The sequence below is a fragment of the Acomys minous genome (assembly GCF_964271855.1).
Source record: "Acomys minous genome assembly, chromosome: 2".
NCBI lineage: Eukaryota > Metazoa > Chordata > Mammalia > Rodentia > Muridae > Acomys > Acomys minous.
Window position 1 is genome coordinate 21,368,157 of NC_140484.1, and position 27,604 is coordinate 21,395,760.

The 27,604-nt window shown below is 38.3% G+C and overlaps 1 protein-coding gene across 3 annotated transcripts in view; it reads right to left on the minus strand.

Moving 5' to 3' along the window:
- Positions 1–4,160: 4,160 nt before the first annotated feature.
- LOC311582214 (cytochrome P450 2C26-like) overlaps positions 4,161–27,604 on the minus strand; it is a 56,870-nt gene continuing 33,426 nt past the window's right edge. The window contains exons 1-9 of one of the 3 annotated variants that reach the window (XM_084755120.1): positions 20,331–20,503; positions 18,956–19,118; positions 18,629–18,778; positions 16,537–16,697; positions 14,969–15,145; positions 10,796–10,937; positions 9,140–9,327; positions 6,272–6,413; positions 4,162–5,088 (exon numbers count right to left, since the gene is read on the minus strand). In XM_084755120.1, coding sequence (XP_084611246.1) covers positions 4,907–5,088; positions 6,272–6,413; positions 9,140–9,327; positions 10,796–10,937; positions 14,969–15,145; positions 16,537–16,697; positions 18,629–18,778; positions 18,956–19,118; positions 20,331–20,498 — 1,473 coding nt within the window. In that variant the 5' untranslated portion in view covers positions 20,499–20,503 and the 3' untranslated portion in view covers positions 4,162–4,906. Of the gene's footprint in view, positions 5,089–6,271; positions 6,414–9,139; positions 9,328–10,795; positions 10,938–14,968; positions 15,146–16,536; positions 16,698–18,628; positions 18,779–18,955; positions 19,119–20,330; positions 20,504–27,604 lie in introns of those variants that run through there. The other 2 variants (XM_084755122.1, XM_084755123.1) reach the window with 2 other exon arrangements.

Sequence of the window (27,604 nt, forward strand, 5' to 3'; positions counted from 1 at the left end):
GTGTCTTTGATCTCAGTTTTTCTGACAGGAGGAATCTCAAAGTTCTTTTGATTTATATTTCTCTGATGGTTAAAGATATTGCACATCTCTTTAAATGTTTCTCAGCTATTTGAGATACCTCTGCTGATAATTCTCTGTTTACATCTCTACCCTATTTTTAAATTGGATTATTTGGTTGGTTGGTGTCTAGTTTCTGGAGTCTTTATATATTCTGTATATTATCCCTATTTGGGATGTGAAGTTAATGAAAATATTTTCCCATACTGTAGGCTGCCTTTGTCCAATTGACAGCATCCTTGTCTTTACATAAGTTTTTACAGTTTCTTGAAGTCCCAGATATTGTTGATCTTATTCCCGGAGCTATTGGTGTTCTGTTTAGAAAGTTCTCTCCTGTGCCAATGTGTCCAATTCTATTTTCTTTCTTTTTTCCTATCAGATTTTATGTTGAGTTCTTTGATCATTTAGAGATGAGTTTTATGCAGGGTGATGAATATGGATCTATTTGCATTCTTCTACATGCAAACATCAAGTTAGACCAGCACAATTTATTGAAGATGCTTTCTTTCTTCCAGTGTATATTTTGTTTGACTCCTTAATTTAAAAAATCAGGTGTCTGTAGGTGTGTGGATTTATGTCTGCCTGTCTGTGTGATCTATTCCATTGATTAACATATCTTTTTTAATGTCAATCCAATGTAATTTTTGTTACTATAGCATTGTAGTAGAGCTTGAAATCAGGGATGAAAATATCTCCGGAAGCTCTTGTATTGTTCAGAATTCTTTTTAGCTTTCCCTGGGTTTTGTTTTTCTATATGAAATTGAGTATTGTCCTTTCAAGGTCTGCAAAGACTTGTGTTGGAATTTTGACAAGCATTACATTGATCCTGTAGATTGCTTTTAGTAGAATGGACATTTTTACTTTGTTAATTTTACCAATCTATGTGCGCTAGATCTTCTTCTCATCTTCTGATACCTTACTCATTGTTTTCTTCAAAGACTGGAAGTTTCTCTCATTTAAGTCCTTTACTTCCTTAGTTATCCCAAAATTTATTTGAAGTGTGTTGTTTGCATTACTTCATTCTCAGCCTATCTGTCATTTGTATATGGGAGGGTTACTGATTTTTTAGTTAATCTTGTATCCAGCCATGGCACTGAAGGTGTGTATCAGTTGTAGGAGTTCCCTGGTAGAATTTTTTGGTTTGCCTATGTATATTATCGTATCATCTATCTATAATGGTACTTTGACTTCTTCCTTTCCAATTTGTATCTTTGTCAGTTGTCATATTGTTCTAGCTAAAACTTCAAGTACTGTATTGAAGAGATATAGTTAGAGTGGATAACTTTGTCTTTTTCCTGGTTTTAGTGGAATTGTTTTAATCTTCTCTCAATTTAATTTTATTTTGACTATAGACATTCTATAAATTGCTTTTGTTATTGTTAGGTATGTCTCTTTTATCACTAATTGTTCCAAGAGTTTTATCATAAAGGGGTGTTAGATTTTGTCAAAGGCTTTTCAGCATCTAATGAGATGATCATGTGGTTTTATTCTGTCAGTTGTTTATATGGTGGATTACATTGACTGATTTTCATATGTTCCTGCATCTCTGAGATAAAGCCTACTTGATCATGGTGGAAGATCTCTTTTGATATGTTATTAGATTCAGTTTGCAAATATTTTGTTTAGTATTTTTGTATCTATGTTCATAAGGGAAATTTGTCTGTAATTCTCTTTGTTTGTTGAATCTTTGTGTTGTTGGGGTGTCAGGGTGGTTGTGGCATCATAAGATGAATTTGACAATGTTCTTTCTGTTTTCATTTTGTGGAATAATTTAAGAATTACTGGTGTTAGCTCTTATTTGAAACCTTGTTAGAATTCTGCATTGAATCATCTGGCTTAAGCTATTATTTTGGTTAGGAGATGGTTAATGGCTATATAGAAATAAATGTGGAAGTTTCTAGAAAGTTGGAAATTGATCTACCTCAATACCCAGACATACCACTCTTGGGCATATACCCAGAATATGCTTCACCAAAATATAGGGGCACTTTCTCAATTATGTTCACCATGGCCTTATTTATAATAGCCATAAAACCTTTGAATGATACCTGTTCTGCATGAAAAATGTACTGGGGCAATGGTGGCTCAAAGCTTGTGGGAGAGTCCAACAAATGACTGGTCTAACTTGAGGCCCATGTTATTAGAGGGAACCTATGTTCAATGCTAACTGATACCCAAGCACCAGAAGCTGGATGGTTCAAAGACCTACAGTAGAACTTAACACGACTGACAAACACCCCAAATAATCAATGAAATGATTGCTAATTATATTCTACTACACTAATACTGGTGTCTAGCCCAAGGCTTCCACTGGTAGCTAATGGAAGCAGATGTAGAGACAAGCAAATACTAGGTAGAGCTCAGGGAACTATGCAAAAGAGGGGGAGGAAGGATTGTAGTAGCCAGAGGCATCAAGAATAGCATGAAAACACAGCTCACAGAATCAACTGAGCAAGGCACATAGTGGCTCATATAGACTGAAGCAGAAATCACAGAACCTACATAGGTCTGCGCTAGGTCCCCCTATACATGATGTGGTTGTTTAGCTTGGTGTATTTGTAGGAATTCTAACAGTGAGAATAGGGGTATCTCTGACTCTTTTGCCTGCTCTTTGGGCCCTTTTCCTCCTCCTGATCTATCTAGTTAAGTCTTGCTCTGAGGGTTTGTACCTAGTCTTATATCTTTCTATGCCTTGTTTGGTTGATAACCGTGAGAGGCTTGATTTTTTTTTTAAGGTAAATGGAGGATCAGTAGATCTAGAGGAGAAAACAGGGGGCAGGGAGACTGGGATGAGTGAAATTAGGGAAGGCTGCAGTCAGGATGTATTGTATAAGGGAAGAACAAATAAAAAAAAGAAAAACCATTAAAATGTTATCTTTTGTTGACAGAAGAGTATCAAAGTCTAGCTTTGACAGGCCAGGGGAAGATTAGGCAGGTAGATGTAGAGTTGACAACTGGGTACAAGGGAATAGCTCCTGCTTTCTGTTCATGGCTAATCTATCATGGTGCATTATGAGACCCGATGATCTCATTTCCAGTCTAGAGCAAATGTTTATTTTGGTCATAAATCTGTTCCAAAACTATTCTTCTTCCTAGTGCAGTATACTTGCTTGACACAGAAGGTTCATAGAGCTTCTAGCAGTTTTTGCTATTCTGCAGTAGGGTTTAAAGTTACCTGGATCAATTCAGGAATTCTGTAAAAGCATTATCAGGAATTACAAAATCATCTTCATATGGGTTCTGCAGGAAATCTGACCAACGGAGTAAAGCAATTACACGAGAGCATGTGCAGCGTGGATTTCTCTACACCATGCCAGAGGCATGAGAAGTACAGCAATGACAAGCACGGAAAGGCATACAAGTAGCTGGGAGCAACCAGGGACAAAGTCTGTGGGGCCATGCCTTACCATGGCAAACCCATTTGTCAGTGGTAAAAAAAAAATGGTGGGGTGCCTCCAGGAAGCTCACTTGCTTACCACAGGCCCTTTCTGCATGCATGGCTCCTGACAACAAAGCATGACACGACACAGCCCCGCCCTGCATGCCTTTTCCTCCATGTGATTTGCCCTCACTCTGTTTCTCTACAATGTGCTGCTGCTTCTGGTCACTGGTTATCTGTTTCAAATACAAATACTGCCAGTGACTCTAGCTGACACTCAACCAAATAGCTTTCTTACCATCCTCCCCTTCACATTCTTTTCTGTGTTGGTGAAGTGAGAGATAAGGTGTGCATGGTTGGGCGCATGTTTGAAAACAGGGACATATCCATGTAGAAGACAGAAATAAACCTTGGGTGCTTTTTCACAGGAACTGCCCATCTAGTTTTCTGAGACAGGGTGTTTCCCTGAAACCTGAGGCTTGACTATTAAGATAGTATGGGTGACCAGGAAGCACAAGGAATCCTTTTGACTCTGCCTCCTAAGCACTAGCATAACAAGTATATGCTCCATGCCTGGACTTTGAGATGTGCACTGGAGATGAAATTTTGGTCTTCAGATTTGCATGACAATGAAATCAGAGACCAGGCTCTCTACTCAGCACTCCCTCTTTTTTTTTTTTTTTTTTTTTTTGCGTTTGAAGATGTTTTATGCAGTTTTCAAGTATCCTCCATTCCCAAGCACTTCTCAATATGAAAGACACTTTTTACAGGAAGAAGATGATTATTTTATTTTGCAGAACATAAACATTTCCAGCTGAGTCACATTGAAACATTTTTACAACCCTGAAGGCAGAATATTTTCACCATTTACTTTTGCTATAAAAGTCTGTCTCTACTGAACTTAATAAATGGCCAAGTTCACACTGGCTAACTCTGGAGCATCAAAATGAAGACTGGTTTCACCCAAAAACTACAGAATGGCTGGACCGAATGCTATATAGATCAATTCAGCACTCCCTCTTTACATGCCCTGTTCTCATTATATGGACCAGCATGAACTTTGAACATCTGTCTTCTTTTGTTTCTACCCCGCACTGTATTGAAAGGCTGAACAAAGACATATCAATCAAAATATCTTATTATTAAGAACATGCAGAAGATAAATCACTATAAATTATTATAAGATAATTTCTTGGTGCTACAGTTAAACCACATTAGTAGCACAAATCAGCATACACATAGGCACAAGAGATAAGAACAGTGTTACAGAGAATAGGGAAGGGCAGACGTATGTGTGAAGTGACTCCAGAAACTCTGAAATGGAATATGAGTGTTTCCTGAATCTTGAGGGATTTGGGATCTATTTGAAGGGGGGAAGGAACATGGGGTCACTGACAGAGAAGGAAGTACATGATGGCCTGAAAGGGATTGCAGAAGACAACACATCAGGGGCCAAGCAATCTGATATCTTTAGGAAGGAATGAAGCAGAGCTGGTAAGGAGGTGGCACAGATGCAAATCCATTAACCATTGGGGTTGTATCGATGTCCTTTGGATGAACCAGAGATTTCAACTTAAAGTTCTGTAAAACAGTGGTCAGGAATAGAAACAGCTCCATGCGGGCCAGGCCCTCTCCTGCGCAAATTCGTTTTCCTGGGAGGAAAAAAATGCCAAAGAAGTTCATTATTCCTTGTTCACAACAAGTCTTAGTCTGAGATTCAATGTGCAGATACAGATACAAGAGAACAATAGTAACTGCTGAGTTATGTGTTAGATAAATGGATGAGCGAAGGGGAAACTAGTTAGACAAATAAACAAAAGGGGACGTACTTCCAACTAACATATTGTCTTAAGAAATATATTATTCAAAAATATTTGTCAGCCAGATGTGTCTGTTCACACCTGTCTCCAAAGCACCAGGGAGGCCATGGAGGAGTTGGAATTATAAAATTTTTATAAAGCTCATGAAACCAATGAAGAAAGCTCTGTCTCCAGGTAGCACACATATTTCAGGTGTGTACCCGATATCCGTTGCTCACACCCTGAATTTGGGATTGAGGAACTCTGTGGCCACTGAGGGGCATCATGGCATATCTACAATGCCATGATCCCAAGGTGGTCTAGAAGATTCTGAACTGAAAGGAAACATTCTGCTCAGTGGTTCATGCTCTTCTGTGAAATGATCTGCATTTTCTCTTGAATATTCTCGATGACCTATGCCCTTTGAGGCAGGTAGAAAGTCTTTTAAGAGAATGTTGCTCTATTTTGTGCCCAAAATGTGACATATGAAAAAGCATGGTATGATTTTCTCCCTAACAACCCTCTGGCCCTGGGATGTGTGATGACCTCACATGCATTGGTCCAACTGCATTAATATGAATTATTCACTCATCTGTTTGCCCTTTGGCCCTTTGGTGCCTTTCTGTAATTTTTGGAGACATAGCTGCATAGTTCAGCCTAGAGGTAACTAACACAGAAAAAAAAACATGTGAGCTTAAATTATGAAGATGTCTCCATTTTTGTAGTGAATGAGTAAAGTATAAATGAAGTCTGCTTTCTAAGATGGTATCTTTGGTACCTCTGTGATGTATCTAAAGGAAGAACACAAATTCTCTACACTCTAGCTTCCTCGGTGTTGAAAAATGGATGAACAATCAAAGCCTCATTTTCATAGCCTGTCAAAGAGGGTGCTCCTTATCAAGGACAGTGCTTAGGCACTGGAAGTCATGCTCCTGATCATACACAAACTGCAAATCTATCAGTCCTCCGTATAGTCACTGTGTAAATCTCCACAGATCTGCATGCCACCAGAACCATGGCAATGAGTTTCTCTTACCTGCTGAGAAAGGCATAAAATAGTCACTTTTCTTAAAGTTTCCATTTCCATCTAGAAAGTGGCCAGGGTCAAATGTCTCTGGATTGGGGAATTCTTTGTTGTCATGCAGCACTGATGACAGTGATGTTATTACTGTTGTTCCCTGCAACAAAATGTACAGAAAAATAGTTACAAAGTAATCATGGCACATAACAAAAAAAAATAACACAGTTCAATGCTCTGCTCCATAGAAAGGATTCAGTATAAAGAACAGCAGGAGCTTTTCTGACAGACAGAGAGCATTTAGGGAGCAGGAAGGAGTGTGGGGTCAGTCACAGTAATGTTGTTAAAGTGCCTTCAGTGCAATCGGAAGTCAGTACTTGAATATTTATTTCAAGACCATATCAAAAACGTCATTCATCACAATCAGGCTGGTTTAATTCCAAAGATGCTGGGATGGCTCAACATACAAAATAAAAAGGCCTCTCATACTCATGAGGGAAGAAAATTATACTTAGTGAGGTCATCCAGCTCAAAGATACAAATGCTACATGTTCCCTCTCACTTGAAAGTATTAGCTTAAATCATTTGTCTGTTTTATGTTTTTAACTTGGGGTATGTGTGGAGCTAGAAAGTTAAAATCAGGTCATTGTCAGCGGAGGATGCATTGGGGGCGGGTAGTAGAATACAGGTGAAATGAAAGTAGAAATGGAATGGTGGAGGCAGGGTTCAAGTGGGTAGTGGAGTGATCTGAATGGGAGAAGTGAGCAGCCAGATGAAGTCTTAAAATTCAGTGTACAGGAAGAAGCTATAGGAGAACCTGTGATCTCACAGTCAAGGTAAAAAATATATATAATAAAGGGGATAATAGAATATGTGTAGTATCAAAGAACAGGAAGATGATACTGGGAGTTAAAGGTTTAAGCATGAATAGAAAATAGCGGGAGAGAAGAAGTAAGGGGTATGTGCTCAATCCTCAGTGAACTTCAAGAAAGAGTGGGCAGAAGACTGTAAGAATCATGAAAAGGTACTATGTAATGGTGTTCTGTGGATATGACACAACTGCTGCTCACTTGGACTCACAGCAACTGTGTTTATACATACAAGGTCATCACAAGATTAAGCCAACTAAAAATTCCAACATGAATTGTGGAAGAGCTGCAGAGACCCTACCCCTACCAAAGAAACTCAAAAGGGATTACTTTTCTTTAGGTGTGTGGCCATTGGTAGGTTTCCCCGTACCCCAACAAATAACCCACGTCCATATGGGGAAAACTATCTGGACTCAGTGGGTTAAATAAATTAATGTAAGATCTGAAGTGGGGAGGGTAATGTGATTAGGGTGTCCTGGCAAGGAGTTGAAAGTGAGGAGGGAGAATTTGATATGATCAAGATACACTGTATAAATTTATAAATTTTTCAAATTTTAAAAAGAACAAAACCTCTTAAAATATAAGAGAAATCATGAATGATGAATGTGTAGCCAAGCAAATTGAAATGTATACATATGCTTATAATATGTACACTCACTAATAAAAGTATCATCAGCATATAAAATTATTAAAAATGGGTGCAGAAAACATATCTTAAAAGAAGGCACATGTTTTCTTGGTCAAATTCAGTTCTAAGCAAAAGATCAGGGGAAACGTTCTTTTTCTTATCAATAACTCCTTCCAAATCTTCTTAAAATATCAAACTTTACAAGCAACTATTAAAGTTCTATTCCTCTGTGTTGCTCAGAAATAAAACAAGTCAATATCTATTGTAATCAGTTCTACTCAGTCCTATCCTGGAATTCTTCAAGTTGTGGAATGACATCACGAACAGAAATTAAGAGCACAGAATTGTGAGAAAGTAATATCCCACTCTCCACTCTACTGTGGAGAGTGTTCTGTCCATTGTCTAGATCTGGGTAGGGGTTTAAGGTTTACCGCCTGTATTGTCCTTGGCTGGTGCCTTAGTTTGAGCGGGACCCCTGAGCCCAAATCTGCCTATCATAATGTTCTACTTGTAGGCTTCTAGGACCCTCTGGATCCTTCTACTTTGCCAGACCTGGTGGCACTCAGAGGAAGGACAGCAGGTTACCAAGAAGAGACTTGATACCCTATGAACATATACAGGGGGAGGTAATCCCCCTCAGGAACAGTCATAGGGGAGGGGAATAAGGGGAAAATGGGAGGAAGAGAAGAATGGGAGGATACAAAGGATGGGATAACCATTGAGATGTATCAAGAATAAATTAATAAAGGAGAAAAAAAGAAAAAAAGAAAAAAGAAAAAAAGAACACAGAATTGGAAAAGTATACACAAAAGCACCAATACAGATAATACCTCTAAATTCCACATACATTTACAGACAAGTCATTAGCAGTAAGTACTTCAAGTCACATGGTTGGTTAAATCAGATGAACAAAGTTATTAAATCAATTACATTCATAAACCAGATTTTAAAAAAAGGTCACAGCAACTAAAGAAAATCATAGTAAGATAATATTATTAATTGGGAAATTTCTAATAAAGCATCTTGAAATTATATTGCTGAAATGAAAACATCACAAAGAAAACAAAACAAAGCACAAAAATTAAGAGTCTAAGCTTAGTGATGAATCAAAGGATTCAGGATACAGGTTTTCTCCAATTATCTCCAGATTTACTCTCAAAACGGTAGACATTCCAGAAAATCATTTTTGGGAAATTGATAAATGTGAGAACAATGACACAGAAATACCTAAGCTTTACCAAACAGTATTTGGAAGGCTGAGCAAATGTGGAAGTGTGACTACCACGTCCCTGCCTGAGGTAAAGTTGATATTCCAATCCTGAAACAATAAGCTACCCACATACAAGAAAGTGTGACTCCAAACCTGGCAGCAGAGAAGAACAAGCTTACCTTGGGGATGAGGTAGTTCCTAAATTTAACATCACAGCTCACTGCATGTGGCACGTTGGTAGGGATGAGATCAATGAACCTCTGAACCTCATGAATCATGGCATCTGTGTAGGGCATGTGGCTCCTGTCCTGCATGCAGGGGCTGCGGTGTCTGCCAACCACACGGTCAATCTCTTCCTGAACTTTAGCTGGTTGGTCACCGTGAGAAGTGTAGGAATAGGAGAGAAGTGGCATGTTTGTCACAATATAAGACTACACAAAGGTCCCGTAACAACATTATAAAATGTATTTTATATCCAAGACTACCTGAGGAATGTGGGTGGGAGGGGTCGATGGTAAATAACCTATTTCGCTATATAGACTCCTTATTGTTTTCAAACTGAGATCCATACTGTGGTTGCATAAATACAGCTTACATGTTCATCAGGCATCTATATTGTGGTGTTATCTTCCCTCTCCATTTTTCCTCATTCCTCATTACACTATTGTATTTCAGTATTTTTCTGAAGCCCTCTTGGCTGTTTGCCATACTCATATCCCCCTACCATTTAATTATTAATTACCACATTTATGATATTGTCACTTCGATGTATATTGAACAAACGTGAAAGTGAATTTCATATATGATAAAGTATTGAATGTATTTAAAAGTAAGTTTCATCTTGTCCCATTCAGCTACTGTCTCCTGAAGGCCCACTCCCCTCTGAAGAAGAAAAAGAGGGGAGTCCCCTTTGATTTAGAAGAATTAAGATAGTTCTCATGAATACTGTGTTTATTCTGGTGACAATAATATAAGAAGAAAGACAGGCCCACTTAGGTATTCTCTTTGTTTCTATCTCCAGATGGGATTTCTTTCTCCTACATGTGCAAGAACCATTGTTAGGCTAAGAAAAGCATAAAAACTGTCTACATATCATGTATATGTGTATAATATTTGAAGCTAATTGATCACATTAGTATCATAGTGCAACTCTTGTTTTCACAAAAAAAAGTATGATTTCATGTTAAGTGAGGAAATGTTTGTAAAATATATATCATTTAATAAATACTGTAAAATGAAGAAATAATAGCACATTTTTACAAAAAAAAAGTTATTTGTAAAAGAAAATACTGTTGGTACAACTGAAAATAAGTGTGTTCAACAGAAGTTGCAAGGAAATGGACTGTTGAAATAATAAAATTCCTTTTTCTACAACTTCTGGCTAAATGGAAATAACTTTCTAATGAATTTATGTATGCTGAATAATTCTCAGACTGGAAATTATCTCAAGTAGACTCAGGCACTGCTTCAGTGAGGTGAATTCTCCCCCTCTGTACACCAGAATTAGATGTGTCAGAATGAAGAAAAGCAAATCCGTGAAGTTGCCTGCTCTAAAAACCCAACTTGGCCGCTAACTATATAGGTACAACAAGCCAAAGGACACTGAGGGTGCCTGGCGCAGATCACCTCCCCAGGGACCTCACGCTGATCAGATTTTGATTGCTTTTCCTGCATCCACATTTTCTTCATTCCTTTCTGTCATTCCTCTCACTATGGCCAGGGGCACAGAAGGATAAGGACTGAGAATTCTCTAAGATGACAGCAGGCACAATGCTAACAATGACTTCTCAGCATCCTACAGGAAGGTTGTGGTTCACCACCTGTGTCCTCCTCACCTGTGACATGCGGGTGCTTCAGCAGGAGCAGGAGAGCGTATCTCAGTGTTGTGCTTGTTGTCTCTGTCCCAGCAGCAAACAAATCACTCACTGTTGTTGACAAATTTTCAAGTGTAAACACCAAATGTTCGTTGGGTTTTTCCTAAGAAGAGTTTGATGCAATTATCTTGTAAATTGCTTACTAGAATGTCTGATGACAACAACTCTACAATATTACACCATTTTCTATTGCTGCCAACACAGAATGTAAAAGTATAGTTCCAGAGGAAATTAAGAGCACTGCAGAGACTGGCACAGATATTCTAAATTTCATTTTCTACACAAAGAAGCCCCCTATTGTTAGAATCAATAGGCTTTTACTTTTTCTCACCATATTTAGCATATGGACATTTATTTTTAATGGATGATCAAAAACTTTGTGTACATCTTTCTAAGAATTAAAGATCCTGCACTGTACACATTTAAGTACAGAGTATCCCATAAACCCAGTATTTTGGCCAACAGAAAAAGGCAGTGTAGGAAATGAATATTCCTTCAGACTCACAATAAAGTTCAACTTGTGAAAAGGATAAAAGTACAAATATCTAGAAGGAATAGGGAACAAGAATGGGTTCACAAATTTGAGACGACCTGGACTCACTCCATACAGGAGTCCGCTAGTAACATGGCCGACATAGAGAAGGATGAGTAAACCATACAAACTGAGGAGACAGTAAGTCAGGAGGACAGGAGGAAGACACAGCATGGCTCAAATGGGAGAGAGTAAGTATAACGCAATTGTCAAAGCAAGGAACATAGCTAAGAAGACTGTATATAATAGGGAGGTCACCATGGTTACAGCTATGGATGCTTAGTCCAGATACTGTTCATACATATTTCCTGACTTACAAGCTTATAACACTAGAGTGTCTAATACTGTGTAATAAACACTACTAATACTATTAAATTAATTAACACTATATTGTTATCTGATAGAGACACTCATCTCCCTTTGAAATATCAACTTCATGTAGTTTTCTTTTTTGCTGGAATTCGTTTTATTTTATTTTATTATTTTTCTTGTTGGTAGTTCTAGAAAATCATGAGAAGTCATAATTTCTCATTTTCCCTTATTTATAATGAGACAATAGGCCATACCAGAGGAAAACAACTGGGACAGACTAGAAAGAACATGCCTTCTTTGATTCTAATTCTCTATTCCAGACAAAACTATAGCCTGAAAGGCAAATCAGACCCAGAACATGCATTTGTGACTACTATTTTATAAGGCCAACTCACATCCAATTGTGTATTTTCTAGCCAGAGGATGCCAAAAATATTTGTGTCAGTATGTACATTCTATGAAAACAAAAATATCCACTAGCACAACTGATATGTAATATGAATAAATTAATAAAATATATATTTAAAAATATCCACTACCTGACCCTGTACAGAAAAATTTCACAGGCTTGTGCTCTCTCCTAGTAATAGTGTTTAGTCTTTTTTTTAACTCCTTTATTACTCATTTAATGTTCCAGTCATTGAACGCTGTACACCAGACAATAATTATGGGCCCTACGCGCACACTGTTCTAAGTCCTCACAATCCCTAGAAAAAAACCCAAGCAGGGTGTCTGGCTCAGTGTGAACTCCAGAAGCTGATCACATACTCTGCCTTCTGATTTCACTGCCAACCAAGTCCAAGGACTTAAATTATTTAAATGATCCATGTGATCGTCACAGGTTTCATATTAACTATTCTTTAAAAGATCTTCCTTTTAGTCTACACTCTAAAGCAGAAAATATTGGTGTTCATAAAGGTCAGAATTTGAACTCGACAGTCATTTCAGAAAAGCTCTTAAATGATATTACGCTTCCACAGTTAGGTTAAAATTATTATATGTACATATGTAATGAAATATAATAAGCACAATGTTGGTATTATGGGCACACATTCCACATAATTAATACTTTTCTACAGTGAATAGTAAAGGGACTCTCTTACCTTGGCTTTTGTCCCAAACCAAATTAACTCGTGACTCTGGGTGATTGTTCACGGGTGTTCAGTACAAATTATTGGTGATAATAATAATAAGACTGACTTATACTTGCTTTCTGCTTGGCTTAATTTGGTTGGTTCTAAGTTCATTTGCCATCTACAGCTTTATTACTCTGCCCCTTTCCCATTTGACTTGAATTCATGTCACTAAATATGGAACTCCCTCTGTCTATTGGCCTTAGTCTAGAATAGCTTAGACTTCCTCCTAGGTGTATAGCCTCCACCACCAAAGGTTGTGAAACTCCTCCCTCACCTGTGGTCCTTGCCCTGGGCCAGATCTCACCCCTACCGTGAGTCTGAAGCCTGCGCTTGGTACGATCAAGTCACTACCCTAAGTCAGCACTGATGCAATGCAAATGTGACTGTTACAAGGTACCTGACTACTTCCTGATTGGTTTCAAAGCCTGAAGCAGGAAATTTCATAGCCAGAAATGTATTCCTCATTAAAGGCCCATGGGCGGTAAGATCAGATGCCCTAGGATGAAACTTACTGATACTCTTTTGCTAAATGATCATATTGTCTAGCTGCTATCTAAAGGCTCGTGTTTATGACCACAAACCTGAGCTGTTGTAAACTAGGGTCAGAGAAGTTTCTCTTTACTGAGATTAGAAGTCTATCCAGAGAGGTGTAAGGAAAATAAGAGGCCAGGTACTCAGCCATAAATCTAACATCTTTATCAACCCTGTTTTCCTTCTAAGGTTTATGGAAGAATGTGCAAGAAGAGGTAGAAAAACCATAAGAGCGGGAGGACGGGAAGAAGAGCAGTGAATGCAACCTTCTGGAAGTGAGAAGGCGACTGCCCTCCTGAACTCACTGCAGCTGTGCCTATCTACACATGACCTGAGCAAAGTCAAACTTCCAGCGGTGAGGGGGAAGGGCCATCCAGGTCGGCCTTTTTACTGAGAAGCTATTGGCAAGTGATAACCACTGAAGAGGGAGAATCTTTGAATCTTTGAGGGTACAGCCACTGAGAGGTTTCCCATGATGCAGTGCATGCCCCCTACACCCATGCAAACATGCAGAGAATCTCCTGGAGCTAGTTAGTTATCAAAAAAAGAAAGGAGAATACAGACTTGGGAAAGAGTGGACGTAGAGAGGATACAGGATACATATCTACATACATGTATACAATGAGATATAATCATATTTACCCCATATTTCTTCTCCAATATTACTATATCTCATTGTCTATATGTATGAAACTCTCAAGAATAAAGAAAACTCCCTTCAAAATGGGGGGAGGGGGAAGGGAAGCTCCTTATCAATATATCTGCCATAAAAGAAATGTTACAGACCCTTCAATGATTAAAGAAATTGAACAATAAATTAATGACACATTAAAAAATAAAAATCCCATGAGGAAAAAAGAACCTACAAAATAGCAAAGTCCAGCTACATCAAATACATTCTTTTAAAGTATACTTTTATTTTTAATTGACAGAATAATTGGATATATCTTTAAGGTCGAATGCAGGGTTTCAATGATAGTACGTAACATGATCAGGTCATTATTATATTTGTTACCCCAGAAACATTATTTATCATACCAAAAACATCCCTTTAGGGAATATTCAAACTCCTTTCTGTTAGCTATTTTTAAATATTCAATAAATTATTATCAATTAAAAAAACAAAAACCCTCATTATAACCTTATAGATAAATTAAAAAGTTAACATTTTTTACATTAAATCCTCTTTTCTGTTCCAAAACATTTAATGCACAAAACAATAACTACAAATGAATACTTTGTCTACACAATGTGTTAAGTAAATAATAAATTAAATCCACATAATAGGGGTGGATTTGGAGAAGCAGCGAACAATGTAGAATACAAAAGTTATACACCCAAGGACATGGCTGGAGGTGGTTTCCATCTTACCTGCCCTTTGTATTCTCTTTCTCCTCAGTTGTATTGCTTTTTTATGTGAAGGTAATGTCAATGTGTTTTAATTAGCAAATTCCCCTTATGATTTCCTGGATTTATATTGTATACTCACACATAATAAATATTCAAGTTGTTTTTCAATTAATACTGTCCTGAGTATTTAAAGATCTCTAGCAAATATTTAGGCATTCAATGAATGAGGAAATACTTGAAAAGGCAAATAAATTAGTATATATCAACATTTACCTGCTTGCATTTAATCAGGTAATAATCAATAAAGTCCCGAGGGTTTGTAACATCCAGTGATTCCTGATGTTCTTTTATTTTCTCCAGAAAGTAGCTTTTAATATGATCAAGGTTTTTAGCTATTGTCTTATGACTTCCTGGACAATAATCAATGATAATAGGAAAAGTATTGCAGAACTACAAGAAAAATAAAAAATTTTTTAAATGAACAAAGCATAATAAAGAAAAACATACATACTATTATATAGTAAGCTCAATTTAGACTTGTAGTTCCATATATGACAGGTGTCCACCTTGAGTTGGAGGTGATACACTTTATATACAGTAATTTTCTATGCTAGTAGGAGATTTGAGAGAAAACCCTGCTCAGATGATCAAAGTTCCTGATAGACTTTTTAACACTCATGAATAATTCAATTCTGCTCTATAAATTAGAAATATCATATGATATAAATTACTGTAATTTATACTTTTCAGATACCAGCAGAAGTTAAGATAGTTGTTTAACTTAATTTCTTCAGAAAGTTGGTTTCTGCAGACTTTTTCCTACCATCCAACCTCTGACACAGAGTGAGTAGGTAGAGTTGAGTGGGCCTCTAAAGATGCCTTGAAACCAATTGCAGAGCCTTAGTGACTTCTCTGTGGTCCATAACCACTATTTAGGCAGAGAGCAGGAGATGCCAGTTCAGCACAGGAAAACATTGTGAGCATGTTTGTGGTCCACACACCACAAAAACCACTCATATTTTGATTCCTTCCTGTTTCCATGTCATCCAGGATCCAAACAGAGCAACAAACATCTGAACAAACTCAGCACCTTCCTGGCAGGTTCGTTACCCCAAATATTCTTTAGCAGTATATACTCCGTCTGAACTAAGCTATTTCTGCCAAATGCTGGCATGAAGATGGACTTAATTGTTGACAGTCCAGGAACTCATGGGTAGTGCCAGAATGTTCTATGAGGCCCTAAATGTCCTTCTCAAAATGGATGAAGTAACTTATAGGAACAGCTCTCTGGAGGTCAATGTTTAAAATCATCCGATAGGGTGCTCGGCAGCTTGAGCCAACTTAGCATTCGCTCTTTGTTTTTCTTTCTTTTTTTTTTTCAATTTTAAGTCAATTTGACTTTAATCATAGTATTTATTTTACTATATAAAATTAGTGTATATGCATATATAACATATACATACGGTATGTATAATAAAGGCATATATGTGCATATGTAGTTTAGATAATACATAGTACTAATGTATACTGGCATTTAACCAAATTGATTATTAAATGCTTTGTTATACTAAGAAAGAGGTTTCCAGTGTCTCAGTGAACTATATTCATGTAAACCCAAAAGTACTTGTCTTCCTCACAAAAAGGAATTTCTTTTTTTGTTTGTTTGTTTTGTTTTTCTACTTGTTTAACAAAAGACATAGACCTCCCTTCCAGAGATCCTTTCCAGAATACGCTAGACAGGACATGGGTTCTGTCACCTCCCCATCAGTCTATATAGAATTTGACCTGTGAGAAAGCATGACCATAAGTTTGTTCTCAGGAGGATCAGAACTCGGCTTCACCTGCAACCAGGGGGAGCTCAGAATCTTGACATTCTCGTTTAATTTTTCCATCAAGTTAAGAAAATCCTTATCTTTATAATCAAAACGATTCTGAAAAATAATGGAGCAGATGACATTGCAGGGGGCACAGCCCAGGATGAAGGTGGGGTCACAAGGTGCACCTGAAAAGTTGGAGACAATTGTAAATATACATAAAAAAATTTTCTCCTTGTTAACAAGCAAAGGCACTTTTGAAATTCTAGGCAGTATTTTGCCTAAAATTTCCCGTAATAGCTAAATATTCCATATATATGGAATAGGTGATCACTTTTACCTTAAATATGAATTAGCATCACGCTCCCTAGTTGAATAATGGCAGATCATATCTACTGTACTTACTTGAATCCTTTAGTTGTCGGCTATTTTCAGTCAGGAAAGGGGGAGTTTTGTGTGTTTTATAAAAGTGCTAGTGCTCTGAACAGAAACAATTCTGCCTGCGAAGCAGATAAAGCACACAGCACTGAGATGTAAATAGTGAAAGAGTGGGTACCTGGAATAAGGTTTTATTAAATAAATTATTTGCTTTAAAGTTAGATGCCAGGAGGGTAAATGAAAAAAAAATACAAACTTCCCCGTACTCATTACTGTGTGTAGAACAATGTGTGCTGCTCCTTAAGATGTGAACACTCTATATGACACTGAACACAAAAGCACAATCCGAATGAGACCGAAGAGAAAGAAGAATGATGGAAATTGAAGGGCCAGGAAGAAAAAAGATGGGATGAGCATAGTCAAAGTACATGATACACTACTGTAAAATAGTCCTTAAGAAACCTATAACTGTGTACCCTGAGTAGACATCAATAGCATGTATTTTAAAAGAAGAAAATGTTCCTTATGGCCAGTCAAACTTCCACATTATTATATTTGGATAAAGTTGATATTCACAGATTTTTATATTATCATCAAAATATTGTATTGCAGGTACAATAATGTTTAGTTTTTTGTTTTGTTTGTTTCACATTGGCCATGTCTATTATTTTTATAAATAAGAAAATATAAGAAGGCCTCTTTTGATGTGCTTTCTATAGAAATTGCTACAATAAAATTACTAATATCTTTTCTATGGAAGGAGATCGCAGAATTATGTTCTGTAGCTTGGCAAATATGCTTAGTAAATTGTTACATAAGTAAATGAAAGAAAATTACTGAATATGTTAGTGGTATGCCAAGCTTTTAAACATTACCATACTACAGTCTATTGGAAAATGTATTGTTTTTAGTAAAGAAGATGGTGGATAACCCCTTGGGGATTTTTCTTGGTACACATGCGATTCGCAGGTAAAATACGATTTTCAGTCTTTTCTTCATTTTATTTTGAAGAAAGGACTTAAAGAAAACTTCCTTCAGAACTTAAGGAGATAACCCAAGTCTTCCCTGACAGGTACTTCCTAGGAGTGTAGCATTCACAACGGCAGCAAGTTAAGACCTGCCCATCCTCTAATGCAAAACAGTGACTGTGGAAAGAATTGATTGACAGGACAGAAGACAGATCTGTGATATGCTTTGAGAAAGATGAGATAAAGTATTAATGAAAATACTTCATGCTCAGTTAAATGAGTCATTTCATTAGGTTTGTGTGTTTAGCAGATTGACATCACATGTAATTTTTTAAAAGATATAAATCACAACAAATAAGAAGTCATGATAATTTTTGAAAACATGATAAAATTCTATACGATCAGCTAAGAAATGAAAAATATACACTGAGTAGTTAGTACTCTGAACCATGGATATGAGCTGTCAGGACACCTTGGCACTACGGAGACCAAAGTAGTTCAACAGAATGAAAACAAAAATCATCTAGTATGGTAACCATAAGTGTAGATGAAGTCAGTGTTATCAGTACTAATTATTCTCTGATGAAATGATCATTGTAAATACGTTATGCTTGTACTAAGGATATAAGTCATCAGAAAATTAAAATGAGCTCTGTTCATGATATCTGATTCAAAAACAAGAGAAAAGCATTTGAAATAGAATAATATCAATAGATCTATTATGCCCAAACCTAGCACAAAATGGAAAAGTCAAAATACAAAGTTTTGCTCACCATTGGTTTTCCTCAGTTCCTCCACAAGGCACTGAGCTTCCTCTTGAACACGGTCCTCAATGCTCCTTTTCCCCATGCCCAAATTCCTCAGAGTCATGAGTGAGAAGCGCCTTATATCTTTCCATCTCTTTCCATTGCTAAAAATGATTCCTAAACAAATAGAAACAGGAACTACAAAGTGATCCCAGGAAGAAAGAGGACATCGGAGAACGCACAACCGTACAGAGGCCCAATCTGAGCCCCTAGGAGTAAGTCTGGCCTTTGCTTTCTCTTCTTCCTCACTGTGAATGCTGCCCAGCTCACACATGACCATGCACACTTACTTACCAAGGCCTTTATTAATTTTTTCACCCACTGGGAAGCTTCCTCTTTCTGCAAACTCCTCTGCATGATCAATCAGAGCTTCCTTCACTGCTTCATAGCCATGCAGCACCACAGTGGGCTTCAGGCCCAAGTACAGAGTGAACACAGGGCCATATACTTTTGAGAACTGGAATCAGAAAACAAAACAATGGGTAACTATGACTTGTGGGTAGGGACAATGTACCATGTGATGGCCCAGGTAGTAGCAGCTGATGCTTAGATTACAGTGAATCGTCACATCAAAATATTTAGCAGATCTCTTGATCACATTGCAAAAAGTAACTGAGGCAAGTGGTTTCCATATTCATTTTTGGGATGCACTGCTAGTAAATAAAAGGCTCAACATTGGTACTCTGCTTTTTCATCACTTGATGCCTGGGGGGATTTATTTCCATGTTTGCTCCATACTAAAATAAGAATGGATTCCCAGATGACTGTTTCAGGGGCACATGTAAAGCGTCTCCTGTGGAGTGTATCCCCATGACAAAGAGTGAAAATCCACACTGAGCAACCTAGGCTCACTCTTTCATTACTACAAACATGGAGAGTGCGGACCGCTGAAGCTGCACACAGCATGAGCTAAGAGAACAGTTTCTTATGCTGGGGCATTCATGGTCCCAGGCGCAGAATAAAAGTCAATTTGGACAATATCAAACATTCCCTGGCACATTGTTTAGTTCATTTATTTTACCATGTTACTACACATATATAGATATTTTCTTTTGCTAAAGCACCAGTTATTCAGTGAACATTGGTACCAAAAGCTAATGCCAGTAAAGATACATCTCTAAAGTGCTACCTGACTTGTTAGATGATGTCATGTGTCCTTTACCAAAGACCTTTAGCAATGGATTGTGGGAAATGGTAATAAAATAAAGATGGGAAGAAGTATTCACAACTTTTGCAAATTTGCAAGATTTATTATAATATGCAAAGACCCAAAAGTTCTCTTATTCACAATAGAAATTGCTCAATTTCTTATGGGGACAAACGGGGGTTTTTGACCTGTGACCATTGATTACAATAGTATTTTGACAAGTACTGAAAACGTACATACAAATAACACTATACAGACTATACAGGTTATGTTTAGGATTATATATATATAAGTATATAAATGCATTATTCATGTAACAACAAGCAATAGAAGAAGAGACCATGAATCTGAAAAAGAACAAGGAGGAGTATTGGGAGGGTATGGAGAGACAAAAGGGAAGAAGGAATATATATAATCTCAAAATAATAATGTCATTACATTACAACCTCAAATAAAAAAATTAAAGATGAGTTAAATTTATTTTTCTTTATGAGGTACTGGATCAGCATAATGAATACTTACATTGGTTAAGGATTGGCTGATGTCCTTTACATCTATCTGGAGGAAATTGCCAATAATTGGGAGAGGAGTGGGACCAGGAGGGAGCTTCCCTCTCCCCGACTTCTGTCTCCAGAGTGAGAGGAGAATGAGACAGGAGAAACCAAACACCAGGAGCGTGACCAGATCCATGGAGCCCTTTCTTACTGACACGGCTGTGACCAGGCAGCACAAAGCTTTTATCAGGTGGTTGCAGAATCAACATGACATCATATTTGACTAATCACACACTTTCTAATCTCTCTTTTAAGTGGACTTTAAACCAAGTGATAAAAACAAAAATAAGATGTTCTTCATGCTTGTCATTGTTAATAGGTGCACATTAGAGATTCAGACTTAATCTTACTGGTTGATAACCAAGAATTGGAACTTAAAAAGCAAAGCCAATGTTTAGATGGTGCCACTGTTCTTTAAAATGTTAAGGTTGAAAAATATATAAAGAACTCAAGAAATTAAACACCACCAAACCAAATAACCCAATTGAGAAATGGGGAATGGAACTAAACAGAGAATTCTCAACAGAGGAATATCAAATGGCTGAGAAACAATTAAAGAAATGCTCAACCTCCTTAATCATCAGGGAAATGCAAATCAAAACAACGCTGAGATTCCATCTTACACCCATCAGAATGGCTAAGATCAAAAATTCAAGCGATACCACATGCTGGCGAGGATATGGGGAGAGAGGAACACTCCTGCATTGCTGGTGGGAATACAAACTAGTACAACCACTTTGGAAATCTATCTGGTGCTATCTCAGAAAAATGGGAATAGGGCTTCCTCAAGACCCAGCTATTCCACTCCTTGGAATATACCCAGAAGATGCTCCAGCACACAACAAGAAAATTTGCTCAACCATGTTCATAGCAGCCTTATTCATAATAGCCAGAACATGGAAATAGCCTAAGTGTCCCTCAATAGAAGAATAGATAAAGAAACTGTGGTACATATACACTATGGAATACTATTCAGCTATTAAAAACAAGGAATTCCCGACATTTGTGGATAAATGGATTGAGCTAGAAATGATCATAATGAGTGAGTTAACCCAGAAGCAGAAAGACTCAAATGGTATATACTCACTTATATCTGCATATTAGCCCAAGGGGCATGTCCCACAAAAGCCTTCACTTACCAGGAAACTGAGACAGAGGGGAGGACATTCTAGTGGGACTCTAGATGAGAGAATCATGGGAGAATGGCAAGGTAGAAGGATCCAGAGGGTCCTAGAAGCCTACAAGTAGAACATTATGATACGCAGACTTGGGCACAGGGGTCCCGCTCAAACTAAGGCACCAGCCAAGGACAATACAGGCGGTAAACCTTAAACCCCTACCCAGATCTAGACAATGGACAGAACACTCTCCACAGTAGAGTGGAGAGTGGGATATGACTTTCTCACATACTCTGGTGCCTCACCTTTGACCATGTCCCCTGGAGGGGGAGACCTGGTGGCACTCAGAGGAAGGACAGCAGGTTACCAAGAAGAGACTTGATACCCTATGAACATATACAGGGGGAGGTAATCCCCCTCAGGAACAGTCATAGGGGAGGGGAATAAGGGGAAAATGGGAAGGAGGGAAGAATGGGAGGATACAAGGGATGGGATAACCATTGAGATGTAACAAGAATAAATTAATAAAGGAGAAAAAAAAGAAAAAAATGTTAAGGTTGATGATTGAATACAAGGAAATTTATCAAAATTCTATTTCATTACTTCTACTGATTCTGAGATTAGTTACCAGATAAGGATTTCAGACATAATAGTTTTTTTTAATTTACTTATTTTTATTTTATGTGCATTGGTGTTTTGCCTGCATGTATGTAATGTGAGGGTGTCAGATCTTGGACTTAGAGACAGTTGTGAGCTGCCATGTAGGTAGTGGGAATTGAACCGTGGTGCCCTTGAAGAACAGTCAGTGCTCATAACCACTGGGCCAGCTCTCCAGCCACAACATAATGGATATTTCGTATGTGTTATGAATATGTTTGTAGAAAGTGCTTGAGAAAGTGTGGGTCTGTTACTTTATAGTCTCCCACAGAGAAGCTGTTTTGTTGTGTTTATTCTTGTCTTAATTAGAGTTACTGTCATTGTGATGAAACATCATAACCAAAAGCAAACTGGGGAGGAAATGGTTTGTTTGGTTTACACTTCCACATCACTGTTCATCACTGGAAGAATTCAGAACAGGAACTCACACAGGGCAGGAACCTGGAGGCAGAAGCTGATGCAGAGGCCATGGATGGATGCTGCTTACTGGCTTGCTTCCAATGGCTTAATCAGCCTGCTTTCTTGTAGAACCTAGGAACACCAGCCAGGGATGGTACCTCCCATAATGAGCTGGGCCCTCCTGCATCAATCACTAATTAAGAATATGCCTACAGTCAGATTTTATGGAAGTATTTTTTTCAATTGAAGTTCCCTCCTTTCAAATGACTCTAGCTTGTATCAAGTTGACATAAAACTTGTCATCACAATTCTCTAATTGCTAAGAAGAAGGAAAAAATGCTATACAGTAAGGAAGGTTGAATACAGAGCAGTTTCCGTGGCTTTAATAAATGATGAGTTCTTAGAGATGTTTGAAATCATAGTATAAAACAACCAGAGTGTTCAGAATGGAATGTGAGGACACAGCCATCATAAAGATTCAAATATGAGTGGGATGATATGCATTGTTCTATTTATAATGGCAAAGCTCAAGCAAAGGCTTTACTTATAGAGATGTCATCATATCTGTCCTAAATTAACTAAGCAGATAGCCCTAAGCTCTTTTAGCATGGAAAATTGTCTTTTAAGACTGCTATACAACATTTCATTAATCATATTACACAGGGTCTGTGAATTTTCTTAAGATGCTCACATCAATATCTCTTCCAGTTCTCTCTACTTTCTTTGTCCAAGCCAAAAAGTATTCTCACTAGGGATTTAAAGCCTGAGCCTTGGAGACTTGGTGCTTTGACCAGTCAGAGACGACAAGTAGTGAAGTCAAGGTTGAGCCCTCACTCTGCCCTTTTTTCACCACAAAGATATTCAGTTCTATTGTATCCACTAACCTTTACTGACTGTGTACTGTGATCCAATATCAACCTTAGTCAGTCCCATTCAAAACAACCATGTTAAGTTAATAATTAGATCATCACTTTGACATGGAGGTCACAAAAGTGTGATTTTAATGATGTTTAGAATCTAGTTAATAATTACATCATCATTCTTGACATGGAGGTCAGAAAAGTTCTATTTTAATGATCTTTATAATCTATTTAATAATTAGATCATCATTTTGTAACATGGAGGTCAGAAAAGTTCTATTTCAATGATCTTTAGACCTTTGGTGACCCCATAGTCTTCTTGTCCTGTTATCTTGAGCTAGGTAAGCAGAATTTGTTGCCCGACACATGATGACCAAAATTCCAAAAGAAACAAAGTTCCATTTACTGGACATAGGCCAGACTAAAAGGCATATGACTTTATATTGGAACTCATATTGAAATTTGGTAAACTCTTACATTAGTGGGATCCTCATGGCTTTTATGTCCAAGTTTTAGCTGAGGACAAAGCCTATGGAATAGTTAGAGCCATTTGTCCTAACTTGTTATATTCCCCACCTGTGTTTGGCTGATAGAGTCTTGAGCTACATGTCATCCTCAAAGATAATCAGTACATAAGCAGCCTGGCATTGGTCCTTCCCCAGTGCTGAGCTGGTCTCAGAGCTGATCTGACCTGTGGGTTTAGGATAGGGTACAACATGCAACATTGGTTTCCAAAGGGCTGCTCACACCATTCCTCCTCTAACTTCTAGAATCACAAGACAGAGTAATGTCTTTAGAGGAGAAAATGGGATGTGGGCAACAAGTTGTAACATAAAAGATTTCTTTTGTAGGGCTTCCACCAGGGAAGACTGCTCAGACATGCATTTAAGCCCATAGAAAGTCTTTATTAGCCATCTGGCAGCGACTCTGGGTTTTTGGGATCCCATAGCCCCAAGCATTTCTGAGGATGAGTTTTTAAGCACAAAAACAATATGCTGGGTTGTCATACTTCTGTTAGCAAGAACAACCAGTTAGCCAGGAAGCAGAATCAAAGAAGGCAAAAAGCAAGGTTAGCGCATTTAGAGACTTTCTCAGACGTATGGGCTTTGATGGGTTAGGTGTATTTGTTGTTGTCTAGGTTTTAGATGTTCATTTTTGCAAGTAGTACTCAGTCTATGTACTTCCATCATGAAGTCAATTGTGCTAAGGTCTGGGAGCTCATTACAACTGGCCACATCATTGTTACTGTGTCTATTGTGAGGCAAAATCATACAGTGTCTGACCAAGGGTAGGTGACTACTCCAACCCATAGGACAGACTATTCTTTTTTTTAAATATTTTAATTCTCTGATAATTTTCATGCATAGTTTGATGATATTTATTCTCTTTTTCCATCTTCCCCTAGAACTTCTCTTTATTCCAAATACATCCAACTTGGTGTCCTCACTCATGTTTGTTTTAATCCATAGAGTCTACCTAGTGCTGTCTTTATAGGCTTGAGCGTGTGACAGTTATGTGTTTTGTGTTAGACCTACCAGGGACCATACCCTTAAAGAAAACTATCTCCCCCTCTTCTTCCAGAAGCTATCAATTACCAGTAGCTTCTAGGGAGGAGTGGCCCTTCATGCCTATTGCTCACTTCCATGTCCTATCTGGCTTGAGCTTGGTCAGGTCCAATGTATGTTATTACAACTACTTTGAATTCATCTGTGCAACCGCCTTGTTGTGCCAGGAAAGCACTGTTTCATCGTAGTCATCTACTATCTCCAGCTCTTACACCATTTCTGCCCAGTGATCTCAGAGCCATAGCAGGCATGTGTGTGTGTGTGTGTGTGTGTGTGTGTGTGTGTGTGTGTGTGTGTGTGTGTAAGAGAGAAGGAGAGAGAGAAAGGGAGGGAGAAAGAGAGGGACAGAAAAGGCGGTCATCTTGGGGGTGCTTTGCCTGCCCAGGACGCATGATGCTGGGCTGAGGTCATCTCATCCAAGCTGGTGTTGTCTTGGGGGGTGCTCTGCTCTCTTATGCTATGTGGTCTGTACCCACATGCTGAGTAACCCATATCCCTGGGGCTCCTTAAGCTTCTCTGCTCTACCTCTTTAATTATTACAGTGCATGCTGAAAAATATACCATCTGTGTAATTTGACAACCCAGCTTTAGATCACCCTCTAGTGGTGATATAGAAACATTCCATGTCTTGTAGCAAACCTAAACACAAGGTACTATGTATTGCTGAGTGATAGACATATAGAGGAATAACTAATCAAAACTACAGTGAGGCATATTAACTCTTCATAGTAATATTGCCTATTATTTTAAAAAACACACAATATTGAAATTCCACCATTCTTCTAGCCCTAAGTATACCTAGGTAACGGGTCATCATACCTGGAGCCCCTGGCCCACTCTTCTGAAATGCTCATATTGCCCAATACTGACAGATGAGAGGTCCTCAGGACCTCAGTCCCTGACCCAAATGTCTGCCCTTCCCTTAGATCACAGCACTGGCATGTAAAGAGTCCCAAATCTGTCACCTCTAGGACCACATTTGCACCCATCCAGCTAACTCCAGTTGACTGTGCAAAAACAAAACCAACATAAAAAATTAAAGGCAACATATTGAGCCAGAGGTTGTGAAATGACCTCCTTTGGACATAATCTATCGTCAACCTTCCTCGCCACAGGTGCAGACCCTGGCTTGCACAGACAAGTGTAAAATCCTCCCTGTACAGTGTTCCCCGAGCCCTACCAGGAAGCACTTAGTTACGCCCCTAATAGTCTCATCATTATTATATCAATTGGCACATCACGCCTGGTATGGTGAGAGTGGCACATATGGAGGTCCTTAACTGAATAGGACTGTTGGTGACAGTTTTCCCACAAAAGCCTGTGTGGCACTTTCACGTAGTATAAAAACTGCTCAGAAAAGAGGACACGTTCAGCTCACGTCCAGTCCGATTTCTCCATGTCCTGTACCCAAAATATGAGGGGCTTTCAGATAGAGGGTTTTACCATATAGCATGAAGTCAACCACAGTGGATATAACCTTATGATTTGGGGGATTTCATGGACTTCCCCAGTCAATAATTCTTGGGGAGGTAATATAAAATAATGTACCTTTGGCACTGGGGTATTATTACCTAGCAGCCTTGCTCCTGAGGGTTCTGCTTCAACCATGCATAATTTCATTGTATAAACTCTACAACTGGTGTTTTTAGTGTTCTTCTAAATTATTTACAAATCTACAAGACACCCAAAGCTTAACCCTATATTAAAGATCCTTTTCATATTTCTGAAGACTTACTACTGTGCTCTCTAGGAAACTGTGATTGGTCATCAAAAGGGGGGTGTTTTAAAAGAAGCATTAACAAGGCCCAACACATAATGAAAATATTCCATAGTTTGTATCCATTTTTCAGTCAAAAGAGCAATATTTGTTTGCTACAGCAGTGTTGATGGGGCCTTGACTTTATTGGGGTCTCCATGATCCACACTATTTCTCTGAGATCCACCTATTTCACAGGGCATACATTTCCGTATAAGGGGGTTTTGACTTTAGGAACAGTTTTCACCTCAGAATACTCGGTTACAAGGGAGAAATGTACACTACATAACTTCCCACACCTAGGTGGAGATTATCAGTCTTTCTGTATCTGGGCTGCCCTATCATATGTCTTCCATAAACATGGTGGTAAGTCTTTGAGGGCTTCCAGATACTCACTTAACACATCACTCAATTTTCTGTCAACACATAGCATGACAGATTGCCTTCCAGTAACCTCCGCATAGCCCTTGTGTCTGCTCTGCCCTTTTCTCATGCCTTTAGTAGCCATTCTCCCATGCTTCTCTCACCTACAGTCCCAATAGGATGTCCTGACCTCTGTCCCACTTTCCTGGTAAGTGAAGACTTTCATGGGACATGCCCCTTGGGCTAGTGTCCAGATATACGGGAGTATATACCGTTTGACTCTTTCTGCTTCTGGGTGAACTCACTCAGTATGATCATTTCTAGTTCAATCCATTTGTCCACAAATTTCGGAAATTCCTTGTTTTTAATAGCTGAGTAGTATAGGACTTGTTCTCATCTCAAGCCATCTCATTAATGAGACAAGTTACGGTGCTCTGTGCATTCGTGGCAGGTGCACACCATCCAGCTTAATTTTCATGGAAAAGTATTCAGCACAGTGCTGGGAAATTAATTCGTCGTTCTGA